Genomic DNA, 20,142 nt, shown 5'->3' on the forward strand with positions numbered 1-20,142 from the left:
TCCAGAGAGCAAATAGCAAAAATGAGTTTTTAACAGAATAGTGGCTTGATCATAGAAGCAGGTCCATCTTAAGTTCATAGGTATCTAGATCCTGCCTACCTGTGAGGCCAAAGCTGATCTGATCCATTGAGCCGAAAAGAGTCCCAACCTTGTTATGAAAGTATCTCACAAATAACCAGGTACGTGAAGCTAAGTTTGATAGTGAAGAGGAGAAAGGTTTTTTTATACAACTATCTCATTCTATGAAAGTCCCATTAGACCAACTCCTTCAAAATCTGTTTTTATTAAGGCAGATTTCTTTTTCTGAGAGAGGTTTCGGGCCAGTTCCCATGAACCGCTGTGTCAGTGGTTGTCAAGCAGCATGCTTATTATGCCTCTATTTGTGCTAGCATGCTAAAGCTCCATAGAATCATACAAGTGCAGTTGGAAGGGCCCAACCCCGTGCAATGGAGGAATCTCAACTAAAGCATCCATGACAGCCACCCAACCTCTGCTTAAAAAGTGAAGGGGGAGTCCACCGTCCAAGAGCCTGTTCAACTGTCAAACAGCTATCAAGAGACAACTGCAATTATCACCTGATAAACATGTTCATATGAACTGGCCTACAGTAACACAATACCTTCTGTACCTTAAATGCTAATTGTTATGCTAATGCACTAGTCTTCAACTAGTGGGTCGGGACCCTCTAATGAGTCACAGCCTGATCCAAGGTGGATTGCAACAGAAGCACTACCACTGTGCAAATATATGGTAAAAGAAATTACAGTGGTACCTCGGGTTAAGTACTTAATTTGTTCTGGAGGTCTGTTCTTAACCTGAAACTGTTCTTAACCTGAAGCACCACTTTAGCTAATGGGGCCTCCCGCTGCCACCGCGCCGCCAGAGCATGATTTCTGTTCTCATCCTGAAGCAAAGTTCTTAACCCGAGGTAATATTTCTGGGTTAGCGGAGTCTGTAACCTGAAGCGTATGTAACCCAAGGTACCACTGTATGTCCCAAAATATGTTTGGGTTCAAAGTGGGTATTGGGTCTGGAAAACATTGAAAATACCTCAACTAACAAGACTAAAAAACTCTATAATATTTTTTTCCTGCACTTATGAGCACCACACTGACAAGTAGTCTCTGTTTCAGGCATGCTTCCAGCTTCATAGCCATAATCCCATGTGAGTTCTGTTCCAGCCTTTACATGCCTAGGATGCAAACATATCACACAGTGAATAGAACAGCAACCAAAGGCAGCTGGATTTTTTATGCTCAACAGCTAAAACAGGGTGTAAAACTACCCACAAGCACAACTTCACACTCACCTATTGCAATGGGATTATTTTGTGATGAGGGAAAGGCACTCTACATAAGATCAGTCACTTTTACCTCGTGAGCAAAATGCATGCCATTTGGGGAGGTAAGAAGTTGATATCATGCAGAGAGGTCTTTTGCCATGAGGGTCCCATACAAATGGGGACCTGGTGGCATGATGCCTCCTCTCCTTTCCTAAAACCAGCCCACTGTGACAACCTTTTCTATGCATAAAACAGCCTGACCAAAATGGGAGACGATTAAATCTATGTGCCCTCTTTCTCTGTGGCTGTGAGCCTGCCGTAAGTCGAGTGAGGTGATGGAGATGAGTTCTCTCACACACACCCCGCTCTCCTCACAGCAACAGCAGGGGGAAAGAAAGGTCTGGATTACCAAACGAGGAATAGTGACACCTAAAGGAATTGGGGCCTTTTCTTTTGAAGTACCTTCCAATTGAGTCTTGGCTCAGCATGACCAAGAGATGGCAAACTTATCATGTGGGATCTTCCAGATTTGGGGGCTGAGCAAACCCTACCAAATTTCAAATTGGGAACTTTCAGCAACACAAAACAGAAGACAGTGAATAATAAACTAAAGAAGATGGTCACAAAACTGTCTAGCGAAGTGTCTTTCAACTAAAAAACAAAGTCAGTAAATTCTTGTGTCCTGAGCTGAAAGCCAAATCATGAATTGTACGGACATTATCTTTTAGCCTCAGTTTGCAGATCTGTTAAGTGAAAACTACAATTCATTTTGCAGGGTTGGGCAACTGGAGATTATAATTTCAACATTGGCTACGCAAAACAATTATAGTTATCAGCAAGCCAACATTCCCAACATGCAACTGAAGCGACAGCAGGTAATTGAGGAGGGAGAATTTTTAGTTATGTACTTGCAGCCCCTTTAAGCAGGGAAACAAACCAAGAAGCTGCAATTAACCATAGCTTCCCATTACGATCGTTTGTTCATATCTGAGTTCTGGCTTCTTTGTGAGCTAAACCATAGTTCCTGATTTGCATGCAGTGGAAAACTATAATTAATTGCAGTTTCTTGGTTTCTTTTTCCATTTCTACAGGTACACAAGGCTTGTGCAAATCCAATTACGGCTTAATTATGGCTTGTTTCCTTAACCAGGATAAAGGAAACAAATCATTAATCAGTTTAGTGTACTGAGCTGTTCCTTGCCCCTTGAAGTCATGTAAGTTAAGCACCCACTTCTGTCATAGTGGTGCATGCAGAGATGTGCCATTATAGCTTAAGCAGCAACTGACAATCTCACACAGACACACATTTTGTCTTTATAAAAAGAACTCCTGCCACAGTATTTTTCTAGCAAAATAAAGTATTGGTTGGATGGCAGCAAAGTGTGTGCTGAAACCTAGGCTGTAAAGATCAATGTCAAAGCACAAGTTCTAGGTTTTGTACTCTTTCCCCCCCCCCCCCTTGTTGGAAACATTTTTTTGCTCTTTCAGCGGGATGAAGATGAAAGCAATAAAATACATCAAACCTGTTTGTGAAGAATGCCACCCACTGGAAATTTCTGTTGTGGGTCTCTACAAATACACTCTGTACAAAGAGATTAGGGGAGCAGCTGTGCTGTAAACGGAACAAACCAATGAAAATTAAAATGACAGGTTCTGCTATTAATATACTTTCTTGTGCAAATGTTAGTTTAGAAAAAAAAATATCTAAAGTGCTCTTGTTTTACAGCAAGATCTTCCCTTTGATCCCAAAACAGATACTTAACATCAACAGTACAGGAGGCAGAGCAGGGATCTATTTTAAAACGAGTAAGATTTTGTGACAATAATATTGAGATGACTATGTATTGCTTTATTGCCCGTGTTCCTGAAGAATCTTGATCTGACAGCCAAGGGCAATCCTGCTAGAACAGCAGTGTGGGTGCTTAAAAATAGGGGAGACACACTGGCACCCTTCTCAATGCCAAACTGCTAAAGCAAAAGGATCACTCTCTCTGGGAAGCTAGGCAGTAAAAGAGAAGAACATTGCTCAGGGACCAAACCTCTGCCTCCATGGAGGGGGCTGCCAGCACAGGACAGGGTTGGAATAGCAGCTGCAGACATGCACAGCAAAGAATCCCAGTTAACTTGAATGCAGCAAGCCTCCTATGTCTGAGCGAAACAAGCATTTCATACTATCTTGCAAGCTAAGCCTTGAGGGTGAAACACCCAGCCACACACAGTATGAAGGAGGACCTCCGTGAACTGCAGGCAGAATGCCAGGCATGAGATTGGACATGTGCCTGTTGATGCACAGGCAAACTGGAAAGCTGACAATGGTGCTGACTGAGGATCTCAGCTGTTAGTGTAGGGAAGGGTGGGGAACTTTTGTCCTTCCACATTTTGCTGGACTACAGTTCCCATCATCACTGACCACTGGTCTTGCTGGCGGGGGCTGATGAGAACTGCAGTCCAACAACATCTGGAGGCCACAAATTTCCCTCCCTTGTAGGGAAACAGTAAGCCAAGGCCATAATAGATACTGGCATGGTGCAGCCAGTAATGCCAAAAGCAAAAATGGGGCCTGGGGACCAGATGTGCACTGTTTACAAGGGAGGGAGGTGGTTCACATTCAGAATAGATTTCTGCAACACAATAGCCGGCTTTGAAACCAGACACACATACCACTGTTACTTACATTAAGAAATCTGCCCACATTGCCTTCCTTGGTTGCATCCAGCAAACATGGGCTCTCCTTATTCTTTAGGAATGCTTTGCTATCTTCCGTTGCTTGCTTTTTATGAGCAGATTCTCTTCTCCCTCTCTTGAAACTTTTCTTGTGTATATCTTGAGTCCAGAATAGGTCCTTGCTTTTTTTTTTAATCTCTCTGTCATCTTGCACAGCTGGCTTACTGTTCAAAGTGGTGTTGAAAAGAGGATTCTCTTTAACGCAGTCTACACTACCTTCGGACTGTACGATGCTCACCATTTCACCAAGCTCTTCTTGTAGACTTGATTCTGTCAACACACATTTCAGGATAGCGTATCATTAGCAAACATCAAGTTAAACTCGTCCAACAGTTTCAATATCAAACATTCATGCTGTTATTAAAAGTCTCCAGTGTACAATGACAAGTTGCTGTTTGGATGTTGACTGGCCTAACCCAATGATTCCTCGCCATCCTGGGGAAAAACTGACAATTGGGGTACCTCAGGGTTCTGTCCTAGGCCTGGTGGTGTTCAACATCTTTTTAAATAACTTTGATGAGAGAATTGAGGGGATGCTCATCAAATTTGCAGATGACACAAAATTAGGAGAGGTAGCAAATACCTCAGAAGATAGAATTAGGATTCAAAATTACCTCAACAGATTGGAGAACTAGGCCAAAATGAACAAAATGAATTTCAATAGGGACAAATGCAGAAGGCATAGGGACAAATATAAAGTTCTACACTTTATATTTGTATAAAGTGGAATAACCAGCTGCACAAATATAGGAAGTATGCGAAAAAATCTAGAGGTTTTAGTAGACCACATGCTTAACATGAGTCAACAGTATGATGCAGTAGCAATAAAAGCTAATGCTATTCCAGGTTGCATCAACAGAAGTACAGGGTCCAGATCAAGGGAAGTCAAAGTGCCACTGCATTCTGCCTTGGTCAGACCCCACCTAGAGTAACTTACTTTCATCTCCTTTCTTGGCTGCAGCAGTTAGTTTACTTCTTGATGATTTCTGGCACACAGAACTTCCATCATCATCTGAACTGGTATCAGCAATTCCCTCAGAAGAAAAGTTCATAATCAATCGTTTGCTCTTTGCTCAAAGTCTACACTTCTTTTTTTAACAGGTTACCTTGACATGGTGAGGAATAAAATGGCCACTTTCCAGAGCCCAATGCCTTGCACATTATAATGCAGGATTACCTGAAAATAGGGTCTGGAAATAAAAGGTATTTTATTTACGCTCCAATGTGCGGAAAGTATGTGACAGAAATCACTTTCCCCACTCCCCCTTGCAAGACGTAAACATTCTGTGAATATTCTTTTGCCACCGTGATGTAATCAACTAAGATTTGCTAAGACATCCTCAGAGTAGACTGTAAATTTCAAAGGGTCTACTCTTTGACATAGCTGGATACAATTCACTGTCTACTGTAGCAACTTTCCCATGGTCCATAGAAATTTTAGAATAGTATTTTCTGCCCACTGCACTCCCCTTTTCAATAGGCAGACTGAACAAGAAAGCTTTTATCCACACTATCACTTCGCCTATGGTGACTTGAGGAGTAGAAGCAGCAGCTGTAGGACGACACAGACTTGGCTACCTGCACCCTATAATAGGAGTGGGCAGGTCATCCCCTCACTTCTCACAAAACAAGGGTACAATCTCACTGAGGTGTAGAAATACACATTTTACATGGTGGAAAAGAGAAGGAAGTAGCAAGCTAGTAACAGATTTTGTTGTACCACAAATCATTTTGATAGCTGAAAAAAGAATAGACAGAGAAAGCAGCTGGAACTCCTTGAAGACAAAAAAAAAGGTAGAATTTTTACTAGTTGCCGCTGATGTTTCTGAAGAACAGATGTTCGAGTTTTCGGTCTTGTGACAGCTTCGTAAGTCTGAGTACTGTTACAGCTGTAGCTTTGACAACTCTGAATTCTAAAGAGAAATGGATAAAGGACTTTATGCAACTTGCACAATGAATTATAAAATATTCTTCCTATAAATTTTACAATTTCAAAAGGACAAAGCAAATTTCTTACCAAACATTATATGGAAATTTTGCAAGGCAGAAACATTAGCATTTAGTAGCATATTAGAACATTTATACTCTGAAGACAATTTCCTATCACAGAGTTTTAAAGCAGGCTAAAGGTTAACCCACTTGTCACTATTAAGGGTTTTTGGTTTTTTTAAGTGTACATAAATTTAACTTCTTGAACCTCAGATAAATGAGGGAGTCAGGGAATTAGGACCAAGTGTTCAAAATCCTTCGTGGCTTTTAGTTCTGAAGATGCAATCATACTGGAAGAAATGCTGAACTAAAGTTGACAAGCTGTTCTCTACTATTTCATTAGATATGTGAAATGTTATTTCTAGCTTGAAAGGTTTCCAGAACTGGTCCAACAAAAGACATTACCATGCTGCCACTACGATTGTTATTAACATTTTTTGTGCCAGTGGTATTGGGAAGGAACAACACAAAATATAAATGGCTGACCACTGCACTAGCTGGACAAGGCCAGGGTCAATGTCAGCAACTGATAAGGCCAGTCCTTCCTTCCCAAGTGAGGGAGAAGGATGATCAGAAAAAAGGAAGGGAAGCCTGGGGGAAAGAATGCCTGAGATATTCACTTGCTCCAAACATAAAGAATGGCCTGTGCTGCTGAGCTTTTCTTTGATGGAGTTTACTGGCCATGGAGATCTTGGATAGCACTCACAGTGACTCCCAAAACTGTTACTTGAACTTACACACTTAGCTGATCTTCACCTTTTACGGGCAAAGGTTTTTGCTTCCTAGTGGTTTGGATAACTTCAGTCTCTGAATCAGAACAGAACATATCCAGTTTTATCCTTTTTTTAAATAAAGTGTGGCTTCTGTCACCATTCTCTGTATCTTCCTCTTTAACCTCACCACCTTTATCTTTAGGTTGCCTGGATTCATCTTTGCTCATCAGTTTGCCTAAAGAAAAAAAGGATATATTCTATATTCTAGTATTTGCAGTGAAACAGATGGGTGTTTGCAGAAGCAATGAATGCATTCAAGATTATCCAAATGTAAATTTTAATCCTAACATTACTGACTCTAAAAGTGAACTCAGGCGATTAGTTCCAACATAACTGAGTCCAAATGGGGCCACTGAGAAACAAGAGAAAAATATCAGTATGTTCAGGGGAACCTCAAAGTCAGCACAACACAGTGTTTAAGGCGAAACTCCAATGAAGACTGAGGATGCTCAGCAGTCACAGAATGTGAAAAATGGGCGGAGGAAACCAGGCTGCCAGTGGAGTAGAGTATTCTAGAGGTCAGCATGGCTGCCCTTGAGTACTTGAGTTCTCATGGGTTTGGAAATGAAACTGGGCCATCCAAAAACAAGACGGTGTTTTCTGCATAGCCTGGGAACTTGTTAGGCACATTGAACTTTGAATCATGAGCTTCCACGGTGTATAAAACACTACAGTGTCAGTTGATAAGTGAGGGTGGGGGGAATGGAGAGGAAATGGGGGTGGGGAGGGAGTGGCCTGCCAAAGTCCCTAACAGCTTATCCAAAGCACCCTGGGGGAAGATTAGGGCTGGAGGGGCCAAGACATCCCTCCCTGCGTTATCTAGCAATGCTTCAGGAAGAAGGAAAGAAAAACACTTCTCCCCCTTCTCTCCATAATTCTCATCCCATTCCTGTTATGTAAGTATAAAATGCTCAGGTTCCAGAATAGCAATAAGCCCCAAACAAGCTCTCTATATAGCAGCTTTAAATAATTTCAGTGTGGTTTACATTCTATGGTAAGGATGATTGGGGTTATTTAAATGAATCAAATTGATTTTTCCATATATGGAGGGATCCATGCTGGCTGCAGTCAACACCAGGCTTACATGCTTCTTACAATGGGTATTTTGGATTTGGACTTCTTTTTTAAAAAACTAAGCAGGAGTTGGGGCATGATCTATTCAAGTGTGGGCAAGACACCCATCTGTCTTCTCTCTTCCTGTGAATGCCAGGGGTGCTGGGCCATTATGCAGACTGAGAAGACTTTGTGCATCTCCAGTCCTCTCTTTGGACCTGGTATTTGGAAGACGGCCAGCACATAGTTAAAACTATAGAGTTAGTTCCCACAAGAGGTAGGGATGCCCACCAGTTTGGATGGCTCCCCCAAGACGAGAGAGGGATGGGTTCTGCCATGTTTACTGTACATATGTATAAGTTCATAACACTTGGAACCTATTTTTACCATCCATTTCCTGTTTGAACACTCAATATTCCAGTTACTGCCTCACAAGTGTCTAATGTTAACCGTGAATTTTCTACCAAGATACGCAGGTTTTACTTTGGAACTATTTGAAGGATGGTTCCCCCCCCCCCAAGTTGACTTTTGGGTGGGATTTGTATTTTGGTGACTGTTTTAGTATGTTGAAAAGGAAAATGCAATGAATGTAAGTAAGAATATAGTTTATATAACTAAAGGAAATGGAAGAAGATATTTGCATATGTATATCTATTTGTGAAAAAGCAATAAAAAAATAAAAAAAATATGAATTTCCATCCTTTCCTGGACTACATTAAATTACCTGAGTATGTACAAACGAAAGTTCCTTTGTCAATGTCATCAAGGCAACGGACTCCCCAGCCCTTCTTTTCAGTTTTGAAGACCTGCAGCCGAACCTGAAGACCATGCTGCACTAATCTGTTCTGGCACATAATCTTGTCACAGCTGCATAACACACTGCATTCATATATTCTGCCACAAAAAGAAAACAGCAGCATTACAGGTTCAATAGTTCAGAGGGTGGGGAGAGCAGCTGAGTGAACAACGTTCAGGACAAGAGGATCCTCTTGGAGCTCCAGCACTTTCTCAGGAGCTGCTGCATGTTTTGATGAGGAAACTGAAGCAGCAATACGCACCGCTAGCATAACTGCTAGCACCTACAATATTTGGAATACCTACAGAAGAAAATGCAAGCCTCACTGCAAGAGATCCACATTGCTATAGGAAACAGCAAATGTATGAATAGTATGAGGCTGAATTAGACTTAATTAGCGCAAGGAAATGAAAAAGCAAGAGGAGTAGCAATATACAATAAAAGGATCCTAACATGGAAGTACCAACAGTACAGTGTGATGATGCATTCTGAAAATGTATAGCCCACACATTCAGTATTTATAGTTAGGGGCTTGTATCAAACACTGCAGTTCCAACTTGCACAGCAAATGTCCACCTGCACAAAGGAATTTCTCCCTCCTTAACTCTGCAGCCTGCTGGGCACCCCGAAATCTGCTCCAGAGTGTTGGGTCAGGTGGGAGGAACCATTTTTATCAGGGCATAACGCCCATATTTTTGGTTGTTAGAGTATGTTTCTATTTATTTAGCTCATCTTTTAGCATGTCATCCCATACAGCTCAACACAAACTGTAAACTTCATAAAAAGGCTTGTGCAGAAAAGCTTGTATTGTATTGACCAGATGTCAAAATGTCCATAATCATGTGGCCAGACACACCTTAGACAGGAGAGCACTCCACAACCTGAGGGCCATTAAAGAAAAGGCCATCTCATGCAACACTGTCTTATGAACCTTACAGGTAAGCAAATGTGCCAATAGCGACTCCCCTGGAGATCTCAAAACCTCGGCCACTTAACATTCTCTGAATTGTAGAGTTAGAAGGGACCACAAGGGTCATCCAGTCCAAACCCCTGCAAAGTAGAATCTTTCACCCAATGTGGAGATGAGATTAAGATTCTCATGCTCCACTGACTGTGCTATCACTCCATCATCATCATTATTATATGTATACACTAGTTATTATTAAAGCATACATAACACATTTCAAGTACTTCAAAAAGATAAAGCAATATTATTAACTTAAAGTAATCATCTTGCAATAACATAAAAACTTTTATCTCAGCTTACTAAAAGCTGAACATCAATGTAGGTTAGAGTATCATACTATCTGACCCCAATTAAGAGTCAAATGCAGGAAAGTACTTGCTTGGCATCTAAACGTTGATACTGATGGTGCCAGGCCAATGTATCTTGCGATAAATTTATAATATAAATAAAGGAACTGCTAGTACATGAGAACCACAATTTCCATTATATTTGTTGCCCAATCCTGTCTACTAGGATCCAGGATACCTTTTTTTTTAGTTGTTTTTTTTCTGGGGCAAGTTCAATGCTACACTTTTCTTCTGTTAAGCTGAAAGCTGCCCCTTACAATAGAACAGCAAAGCAATGGGGTTCCCATTCTCTACATGACCAAAACAAGACAGCTTGAATTAAGGACACAATGGAACCACCATGTCTGGCCTTCAGGTAAAAATAAAGTTGGGGTTGCATACCCGCTGGGCACAGGTCCACCGAGTCTTTTATAATTATATCCATTAGATGCTTCTTTTCCTGAAGACACAGAAGCTTCATGGCAGTTTCTTTCAGTTAGAAGCAGACATGCACATTTTGTCCTAGAAAGCACACAGTAGATCTAGTGCAAATAAGGATATGAAATAAAGCAATATAGCCCATTTACTCTCTGGACATGTGTTTAATCATTAAATTTTCAAAGGAGCTGATAGGTAGCACAGCAAGCGAATAGCTGTCTCAAGAAAGACAGCTTAGCCAGCAAGTTAAATATTACGATCCTTTCCATTTAACAGAGCTGCTTATTTAAAGCTTTTTATGTTCTCTGCATGTTTAAAAAGACTTATTAGTAAACAGTTTTGAAAAGTACATTAGTGTACCCCACTGTCAGGCTTCAAGGTATCCAATTCCTCCCCCAGTGGCAACCAAAAAGCAGATAAACGAGTTCTTACCACATAATTTATTCAGTATTCAGAGAGAGACACGAAGGAATGCAGTCTCTATTAAATAATGGCATTGCTCCGAGTAAAGTCCAATCCCCTCCGTCTCTTCTATTCTACGTCATCGTTGCACCGGCTGATCTGAGCTTTCTGCCTCTGAGGTTTCTGTTCTACTACTCTCAATGCCCGCCTGGTCCTGGGAGAGCGGGGATCAGGAATGCTTTCCAAGGACACTGAGTCTGTCAGCTGTCTCTCCCCCAGTGCTTCTTCCTGCTGTTCCTCTCCCAATATTCCCCAGATTTTCTCCTCTGCAGCCTTCTGCAAACCACTGTTCTAAATCTATACTGTCCTCCTGTTCTTGGGAAGGTTCAGGAGAAGGGAGGGGGCTCCCACCATTCCTCCTCAGTCCAGCCCCCGACACCCACTCTTTAAATTAAACCCAGGACTGCACTGGTCTAGGCCCTTTTTATGAAAAGCGTAAGAATAGAATACCGTGTCCATGCTTGAACTCTGATTATTTGTAGAAATCAGGTAAGTCCTCACCTTTGGCAATGCAGTTTAAAGCTGCTAACTCTTTGCAAATCTGTAGATTAAATGCTGCACACCACTCTGCCACAATATACATGTAAATATGTCCAAGGGTATTTGCAGTGCTGAACAGTAAGTTTAGAATACATACCTGTCTGTGCAGCCATCTGTGCAACTGCATGAGTCAATAAACATGCTGGAGAAATTGTTCAAGAAGTATCCATGGGGCCAAGAGACCTTCCGATATTTAAAGTAAGGTAGTCGGTCGTGGTCTATGTCATTACAGAAAGAAACTGGTATTGTCTCTGCCCCGTTGCTGATATCAAAATCAAACACAAAGGGCTGGCAACTAGGATTGTTTCTAAACACCTGTACATAGGTATTGAAAGAAAAGTGATCTAAATATAAGTAAGTGCACTCTGTCTGAAACAAATAATTCTGAACATCTTGAAAATTTCTCAGACTCCTTCCACAGGGAGCTTTGTATATAACATTGTGTGACTTTGACACATAATCTGGTTTGGCATGCCATCTTTGGAAATGACACAGCATTGGCAGATGAAGAGGGTTTTCATCCTTGTATGAATTCCATGGCCTTTTGGCAAGGCATTCTTTAGAGCAGACATGATCCTCATAGGGGAATTTTGAAGACACTTCTGCAGGTTCGCCTTTACTCCTTGAATGTATCGCCTCCTTTATCTTCATTCTTCTGTTTACAAGCACACATGCAAGTGTTGGAAGAAAAATATGTCAGGCAATCAGTAAGTTAGTTAAGGTTTGTTCAGATACAATTGTTGATTGAATTCACTCATTTCAAACCACAAAAGTGAGCATTTTGATCACATTTGCATTCTGCATCTATCTTAATAATAATGGTCAGAGGAGAACATGTGTGGCAAATTGCTGACATCAGTTATGAATGTTTTTCATTTGGTATCCAGAAACCTCTGTCTAAAGGAGCTCCGGGGTGGAGGAAGAAGGGCATGCCCCAAGCACTGGATTCTGACTTTGTCCACCTGAGCCAAATTCACTTTCTGGTCAGGGGTGTGGGGAGGAGAGGAGAGGAGAAAGGGATCCCTAGAGGCCTCTGTGTCACCTTCAGCCTACAGAATGAGGATTGGGTCCTTTCCTCCTGAGCAGAGCTGCTCAGATCCTGAAGGGATGTTAGACAGGAAGACTGGTTTAGAAAACGGGGCAGAATTAGGGAGAAAGCAGAGGAAGGAGCCCAGAAGGGGAAGGCCACCTGGGGAAATGAATGGGCAGAGCAGAAAGGGACAGGCACTGCGGTAGAGACGACGGAAGTCTATATGCAGGTCTTACATAACCAGTCACTCTTGGACTAGGGATGGGTGAATCACTACTTCACTACATTTCCCTATCAGTGATCCATTCCTTCCTCCACATTACCACAATGAAGGGCATTTTAAAAACAAGCATGTGGCCTAAAATGGAAATTTGGTCTGTACTCTATGAAGTGCTGTTATCCTACTGACTGCACAGTGGTTCAGGTGGCTTCAACGGTTTTGTCCACCTCAAAACGTGGAATGAACAAAATCCTCAAGCATCCCTATCTGTAGGGTTCTAGATGGTTTTGTTGTTCCTAATTTTTAGAGTAACAGTACAAACTCCTAAGAAATAAAAGCAACAAAAATATGGTTTACTCACAAAGAAAAATCATCTCCGGGATTCTCTATAATTTCACTTGAGGCAGAAGGATGTAAACCAGGCTCAAATTTCTGCATATCTTCTTCAGTAACAGCATTATTTACTTTGAAAAGTAAAATATAAACTCTAGCAATATACATTTTAGATTGCAATTAAGAACAGTCACAATTAAATGCAGTACAGACTTTTATTTAAACCAATAATGATTTGTAATTATGCATATATTAACAAAGGTCTTAAGACAGCATTTTAAGTGCATTGTTTTAATATTGAATTATTTTGCACATGACAAGAATCTTCTGCTGTCATCAGCCTGAGTGTCTTCAGTTGTATTATGCCAATTCCACCCTCATGCTTCAAATCACTGTGAAACTTTGGGGATCTGAGGACATATGGGGTATATTTTATCCTACCTCATCCCAGACTCCCAAGAAAGCTGGTGATTTTAAGGCAAAATAACTCTGTGACTATTGTCAAAACAGAAATCAAAACAGAAATCAACATAATGGATTAATTTGCCACTCCCAGGACTGCAACGTATTTGCACAGAATAGGGGGTGGTGGCTTTGTCCTTTGGAAAGATAGAATATGTCAAACACTGTGAGTGGCATTCAACCACGTTTTGCTCAGAATAGAATCATTAAAATCAATGAACAGGACCAAGTTAATTAATTTCAGTGGGTGTGCTCTGAGTAAAACTTAGTTGAATACCACCCAAATGTTATAGATTTCTTCCAACACTTCAAGAGCTCAAGGTTAAGGCCAAACTAGAGGCAAGGTTGGTGACTGATGTGTTGGTGATTGTACACCAGGGTGGATTTGATTTAAATCAAATCCATTTAAATCACGATTTAAATCACTAGTCAGTAAGACTTGATTTAAATCACTAGTCAGTTAGACTTGATTTAAATCGTTTTTTTACAGAAAGACTCATTCTTGCTGGTATAATCTTAATATTTACAACCAGATGAAGGTTTCATTTTTGGAATAATAAATTTTCAGAGTATTTTTTACAGTTATATCAAAAATTACTGATTTGGTTATACTATTAGAAATACATAGATAGATAATTATGAAATTATTGTGAGTTTTAATAAGTTAACTGTTTATATTTGAACAACTTTTCTGCTGTACTTTATTGGAAGGAGAAAAATAATCATTTCCTTAATAACAATTTAAACAATTTATTTAACTAAAACAGTAACATTATAGCATATGTATCCATGTTTGTTAACTGATGTGGTTAAACATTTTTTTTAAAAAAACAACTTAGACTGAGTTTTAGCACACATGAAAAACTTAAAACAAATCCTTTTTTCCTTTGGACTATAATGTAACTTAAATAGAAAACTATCTTTAGAAATATTTTTCCTCCAAAAGCATTTTATTTTAAAAATCTGATTTAATTTTTTTTTTAAAATCCGATTTAAAATTTTTAAAATCCCTTTTTTTAATTAAAAGAAATCATTGGTTTTTATCCACCCTGTTGTACACTATGCCCGAGTGAGGAACAATGAATAAATGCAGTGTTTAGTTATTGCACGAGGAGATTAAGCAGGATGGCTTGGAAACTCCTTCATCAGAAACTCTGGAAAACCACAAACTGCCTTCAGTTGGATGGAGTCTGAGTCTGACCCAGTAAAAGGGGAACAATTATGTCCCACCTAACAGAATTCATGTGACCATCAAAGCAGGGGTGGGAAACCTCAGGCCCAGGGGCCAAATGTGGCCCTCAAAACTCTCCCCAGGCAGCCCCCTCCCTGGCCCAGCTTCACATGCTGCACTTTGGCCTGACTGGAATGTGTCCTTGAGCTCTGATAATGCCTCTTGCTGTCTGGATGTGTAAACTAGTCTACTGCAAAAAGGTAAAATATAAATTACCATATTTTTCAGTGTATGACACCCCCTATTTGGGGGGACTCAAAATTAAGGAAATGGGGGCAGATTGCCCCCGTGTATAAGACTACCCCCCTTTAACATTATTTTTTAGTAAAAAAAAACCTAGTCTTATACACGGAAAAGTATGGTAGTTGCTCTGCCCACCTTTTCACCTGACCCCACCCACCAGTAGCATGTGGCCCTTGGAAGGCTGCCTAGAAGAGAACATGGCCCTCAGACTGGATAGGTTCCCCATTCCTGCTTTACACCTTTGGGATGCAAAGCCCCTAGGAAAAGCAGTGCCACCACCAATGCCTTGCAGCTGTAGATTGGCCGACATGGATGTCACAGCTCTCAGCATTCCTAACCTTCTCACGAGAAATTCTAAAATTATTCTCCAAGTTATATACCGCAGACAGATCAAAAGATGTCTGTAACCGTGTTCAGTGGGGGATCAGGAACATATACACATGCCTGACTTCTGCACATTGGACATTACGCTTGAATGGAACAGAGCCCAAACAACCATAATCCTAATACTTGAAAGAGAATTGAACAAATCAGGCTACACAATTAGGCTCCCATAGCAATGTGAAGCTCCAACATGCAGGCCAAAAGATAGGCATGGACATAATCCTAATCCCAAACCCATGAAGTGCCATATTAGAATGGGTTTTCCATAGTTTTTGAAGAGATAGCTAATATTTCATGTTTTCTAGCTTAGTAAAAACCAACACACAGAAAAAATGGAAACTCTTTTCGTACCATTTGTCAGAGGTAGGAGGTTAGTCATATCCACTTGATTCACAAATGCCAAAGCTTGGCAGTACTCTGTTTAAATAAAAGTAATACCGACTTTTAAAAATCTGTATTAAAAATACAGTCTCTAAAAATGATAACCATACAAATAAATGCATGGTAAAGTTTAGCTTGCACTGTTTATTCTGTACGCAATATGAATTAAGCCATTCAAGGTTTGATTATCATAACAAAGGATTCCAAACCTTCATCTGTTGCAGTTCTGTCCATGATCTTCTGCTTCAGAGACCAAAGTACCTTCTGCACTTGCTCAAATATCAAGTCCACTCGGCTATCTTCAATCTGCCTCCAAAACTCTGTTGCATCATCTGTGGGGCAGGGGGGAGTTCTAAGTTTCAACGTTTTTTTCATTAGAAGAAACACCCAAATACCACCTCTCCAGAGTTTTATTTCATTGTAAACCTCGCCTTCAATCAACTGTGATTCCAGCGCAGTACCCATCCCATCTAAACTCAAATTAACAATTCTAGAAAAACCATAAAATAAATTATAGGTTCTTCTCTTTCCTACTAAAGTCAGTGGACTAACAGCAGGTTCTGTAACTCCCCAATAGTTTGACTTTTCCCCAAGGAACACTCCTCCTCCATTATCTCCTGAGACAGGAGAATGCCAACAACAAAAAGTCCTTTTGTGAGTTTCAAGGTACATGCCTCACTCAGCAATGGACAAGAAAGCCATCCACAGCAGATCTTAACATATGGGCACAATGACAGCAGGAAAGGCATTCCTTCAGGTAACTGCGTCCTAAGTCATTTGAGTCCTTCTAAATTAGTCCTAACCCTGAGGTGAATTCAGTAGCTTACAGGCAGACAGTGCAGCCTTTTCAGAACTGGTGCTCAGCTTGACAAGTCAGCCAATACGCTTGCTGCAGTCCATGTTACACTAATCTAATCTGGAGTTACCAGAGCATGAATCCCTATATCCAGGTTATCTCTGCCTCCAGTGTTAGAAATTAGTTATGCGCATTTTCCAACTGGCACGGGTCCAATTGCGAGCATGTGGAGATCTCTGGGTGCCTGGTGACAAACATCCCCATCCAGCTGGCTTTAAGAAAGTTAAGCAGGTAAGCAGAAGAGCGATTTTTTCTTGCATTACACCCCACCTTTTTCTCCAAGGACATGGCACACACACACACACACACACACACACACACACACTGCAGTTAATGACCCTGTGAGGCAGGTTAAGAGGCTGTGACCGGCCCCAGGTCACCCAGTGAGCTACACGATTGAGTGGGGATTTGAACCCAGATCTCCCAGGTCCTCGTCCGATGCTCCGGCCTCTGAATGCCAGTTATTGGGGTTCATAAGTGGATGGGCCGTGCTTGCTGGCTTCCAATAGGTATCTGGCTGGCCAGTGTGAGAAATGGATGCTGGACTGGATGGGCCAAAAGGGCTCTTCTGACATTGTTATAATATTAGTGCAGTGAACAGACACTCCCAGTTGCTTAACAACAGACACAACTGTTTCCATAATGGAAAAGCACTGAGGCCTGAAAGAGCCATGACATTTCAATGCTGTTTTGGTAAGATTTTATTATTCTCACTAACTGTAGAGTTGGAAGGGACCCTGAGGGTCCTCTAGTCCAACCCCCTGCAATGCAGGAATCGCGACTAGATCAGCCCGACTCTGCTCAGGCCACCACCTTCCCAGAGAGTCTCTTCTACTGTCAAACAGCTCTGGCTGTCAAGACTCTTATTTTTCTTTGTTTTAGACTGCCACCTGTGTTTTGCATTCCCTACAAAACCGAACAAACCCTTTTTTTCAAAACCCAGCTGCAACCAAAAAGGCCCCTTTTTCCTGTTCGCAAACGTGGCCGGGTTCGGGGAGGAGAAGCGGGACGGGGTGGCTGTGCGCCCGGTCCTAACGCTGGCGCCGGTCCCGCGGGTTGTGGGAAAGCGCTGCCTGCGAGCGCAAGTCCACACGAGCAGCGGCCGACGCGCGTCCTGGGAAGGGGCTTAGCAGGCGGCCTCGCGGGTCTCCCTCCTCCGGCCCAGGCAGCTGCCAAGGGGCGAGAGCGAAGGGCGCGGAAACGGAGGTGGCCAAGCGGGATTGACGCGCCCGCCCATCCCCCCCCCGCCCCTCTCCGCGCCCCGCACGGTACCTGCCAGCGCCATGGCCGCCCGCCCGCCTCCCTCTTCCCGGCGGCCCTCGCGGGATTCCGCCCTCGCTGGGCCCCGCCTCTCGCCGCTTTCTGCGCACGCGCACCGGAGCCCAAGCCTCGCCCCCGCCGCGCTCTGTGACATGCGCAGTAAGCAAGTGAGCTCACCGGCAGAAAAAACTGGGGGAATCTGCGCTTGGCAAGAAAGACCCAGGAGTCGCGAGACTCGCTTGCAAACAAGCGCCGACCTCGGGGGCGCCAGGAATCCCGTGGACTGGTCGCTTTTTCCCAGGGCAACCGAAAAGCCAGACCTTAAGGAAGGAACAAACACACACGCGTCCACACGCGCTTTAAGGCCAGCATTTTAAAAAATAAAAGAAACCGTTCTTTTTTTGCAAAAAAACAAAAACAAAACCGTAGATGAAAACATGATCCCACCCCCTCAGAAAAAACCCCGGCCATTCAAACCAAAGGACTGGTTTCCACCCCGGGGGGAGGAGGCTGCAGGGCCGCCTGTTTGTCTGTCTGTCTCTGCCATAACAACCCGGTGAGGCAACCTCCCTTTCCAGAAAAAGGTGCTGGAACCGGGGGTGTAACCAGGATTTTTGTTGGGGGTGGGGCAGAACCTGGGTCAGCTATGTATTTTTACTGATTTTTATTGATTTAGAGAACGGCCTGAGAAGGGCCAGAGCTCAATTCTGGCTGAGGTCGCCCACTGAAGTCAGGTGAAATAAAAAAATTAAGGTCATATATATATATATATATATATATATATATATATATATATATATATAAAATAAAATGTTCATGCATGTGCCAGGCAAACACATACATAAATGTATGGGCCACATGTCTGAGGCAGCACAGGAGGGCAGCCCTGGAACCATTTTGGCTCCCAAACTGACCAAATGTTTTCTCTGCAAGGTCAAAGGAAAATGGAAAAACCTCCCCATTGTCTTTTCATTCACAAAACCTGTCTTAAGGGTATATCTGTGTATGACCTGGCTCAGGAACTATTTGTCACTACAAAAGACTGGCTAGGCGCCCCAGGGTATCCAGTCAAGTAAGCATGAATAGGTAACCTGCCAGACAGGAGGTAAACAACGACAGGAGATAAACAACGCACTCAGATTTCTGTTGTAGACCGCCCCTTCTGTCATGTAGGTATGATGTGTCTAGGGGATGGTCTTGGGCTACACCCCTTCTGTGATGTATGTATGTTGTTTCTGGGACTCCTGGGCGGGCATTTAAAATGTCTATATAAGGGCTGGCACACCTGGGTTGTGGGTTCTCCTTCTCCTGCATGTGTTGAACATAGTTCAATAAAGATCAGGCTTACGAACTGCTTTGCTTCTCAATATTCTCTGGTTGGCCTCTTGTTATTTTCTCCGACCGATGGAGAACCTACAAAGCACTCTGTAAGTGCTCTTGTGTTCCCCATAAGGGAATAAGGGCAGATTTAGGTTTTTTACACGGGCCTCTCTCCTAAGCCAGGGCAGCCAGCCCACGAGGCAGACGGAGGCAGCCGCCAGAGAAGTGCAGGCCCTTCAAGGGCCGCTCTTTCCCAGGAATGGTCCCAGTTTCTGAATTGATCCCAGAATGTCTGGCTTTTCGTTAGGGCATCCCTATTTTTATTGGAGAAATGTTGGAGGTCATGGCTATGCGACTGCGGAGTCAACTAGGCAACCTTTAGAAGACACCAGAAGGCAGCCCTGTATAGAAGTTTTTTTAATGCTTTATGTTTTTTATATATGTTGGAAGCTGCCCAGAGTGGCTGGGGCAACCAAGTCAGATGGGTGGGGTATAAATAAGAGACGTGAGAAGGGGCTGTGGCCTCTGGAGAGATCTTGCAGGCCCCTCACGAGATCTCATTGCCCCAGGAAGCAAGGCTTCAGCAGGAGGCCACCTTCCCGTTCTGCCTCTCACAGGCCAAGTTTCCCATTGAAATGGCACCACTCCAGCAGCCTCCCCACTGGCAGGGGGAAATGGGGCAGGAAGGGGGCTTTTTGGAAGAAAGGGAACTGTAGGAAAAGCCTGTAGGAAAAGGAGCCATATAACACAACTTTTCCTATATTAAGGGTGGGTGGGTGTGAAATGAAGAGAAGCCTCTCATCTGCACAGGGTGTTTCTTAGTTGGCCCTGAGAAAGTCTCACAAAGCAGAAGTAGCAGAAATTCGGAAGTAGTTGTTGTGAAGAAGCATCAGCACATTGCTTCTCCCATTTTATTGGGAGCTGACAAATGGCAGCAGCAAGGAGATCCTTCTAACCTGGTCTTACTTTGGGGGGGATTTTTGTAGGTTTAGTTTTCAGCCTTTAAAATTGCCCTGCCCATGCAAGTATAGTGTTAGGAGTTTGTGGGTGCCAGATTCCCCTAAATTCCTGG

At 42.5% G+C, this 20,142-nt stretch overlaps 1 protein-coding gene across 5 annotated transcripts; it reads right to left on the reverse strand.

The window, feature by feature from the left end:
• Window positions 1-13: 13 nt before the first annotated feature.
• Window positions 14-17,847, reverse strand: SETDB2 (SET domain bifurcated histone lysine methyltransferase 2). Of its 5 annotated transcripts, none has more exons than XM_083606514.1 (13): window positions 17,763-17,845; window positions 15,844-15,966; window positions 15,605-15,670; window positions 12,962-13,064; window positions 11,448-12,002; window positions 10,313-10,432; window positions 8,546-8,715; window positions 6,733-6,943; window positions 5,814-5,919; window positions 4,944-5,040; window positions 3,957-4,276; window positions 2,806-2,894; window positions 14-1,192 (listed from the first exon to the last, which is right to left on the reverse strand). In XM_083606514.1, exons 1-13 carry the CDS (start codon window positions 17,773-17,775, stop codon window positions 1,075-1,077), a joined length of 2,091 nt encoding a protein of 696 aa, XP_083462640.1. In that variant the 5' UTR covers window positions 17,776-17,845; the 3' UTR covers window positions 14-1,074. The 5 variants fall into 5 exon arrangements, with proteins under 5 accessions (XP_083462640.1, XP_083462644.1, XP_083462643.1 ...); XM_083606518.1 differs by having other exon boundaries at window positions 11,448-12,005; window positions 17,763-17,810; XM_083606517.1 differs by lacking the exon at window positions 10,313-10,432 and having other exon boundaries at window positions 11,448-12,005; window positions 17,763-17,847.
• Between the last annotated feature and the right edge of the window lie 2,295 nt (window positions 17,848-20,142).

The sequence above is a fragment of the Podarcis filfolensis genome, assembly GCF_964270895.1.
Source record: "Podarcis filfolensis genome assembly, chromosome: 3".
Lineage (NCBI taxonomy): Eukaryota > Metazoa > Chordata > Lepidosauria > Squamata > Lacertidae > Podarcis > Podarcis filfolensis.

What these genes read in the sequence shown, in the direction of transcription:
- SETDB2 (XM_083606518.1), bottom strand. An exon ending in AGCCAAGAAAGGAGATGAAA is followed by an intron (nt 4,277 to 4,943) that starts GTAAGTTACTCT and finishes GTGTGTTGACAG; the next exon opens with AATCAAGTCTACAAGAAGAG. An exon ending in ATGTGGGCAGATTTCTTAAT is followed by an intron (nt 2,895 to 3,956) that starts GTAAGTAACAGT and finishes TTCCGTTTACAG; the next exon opens with CACAGCTGCTCCCCTAATCT.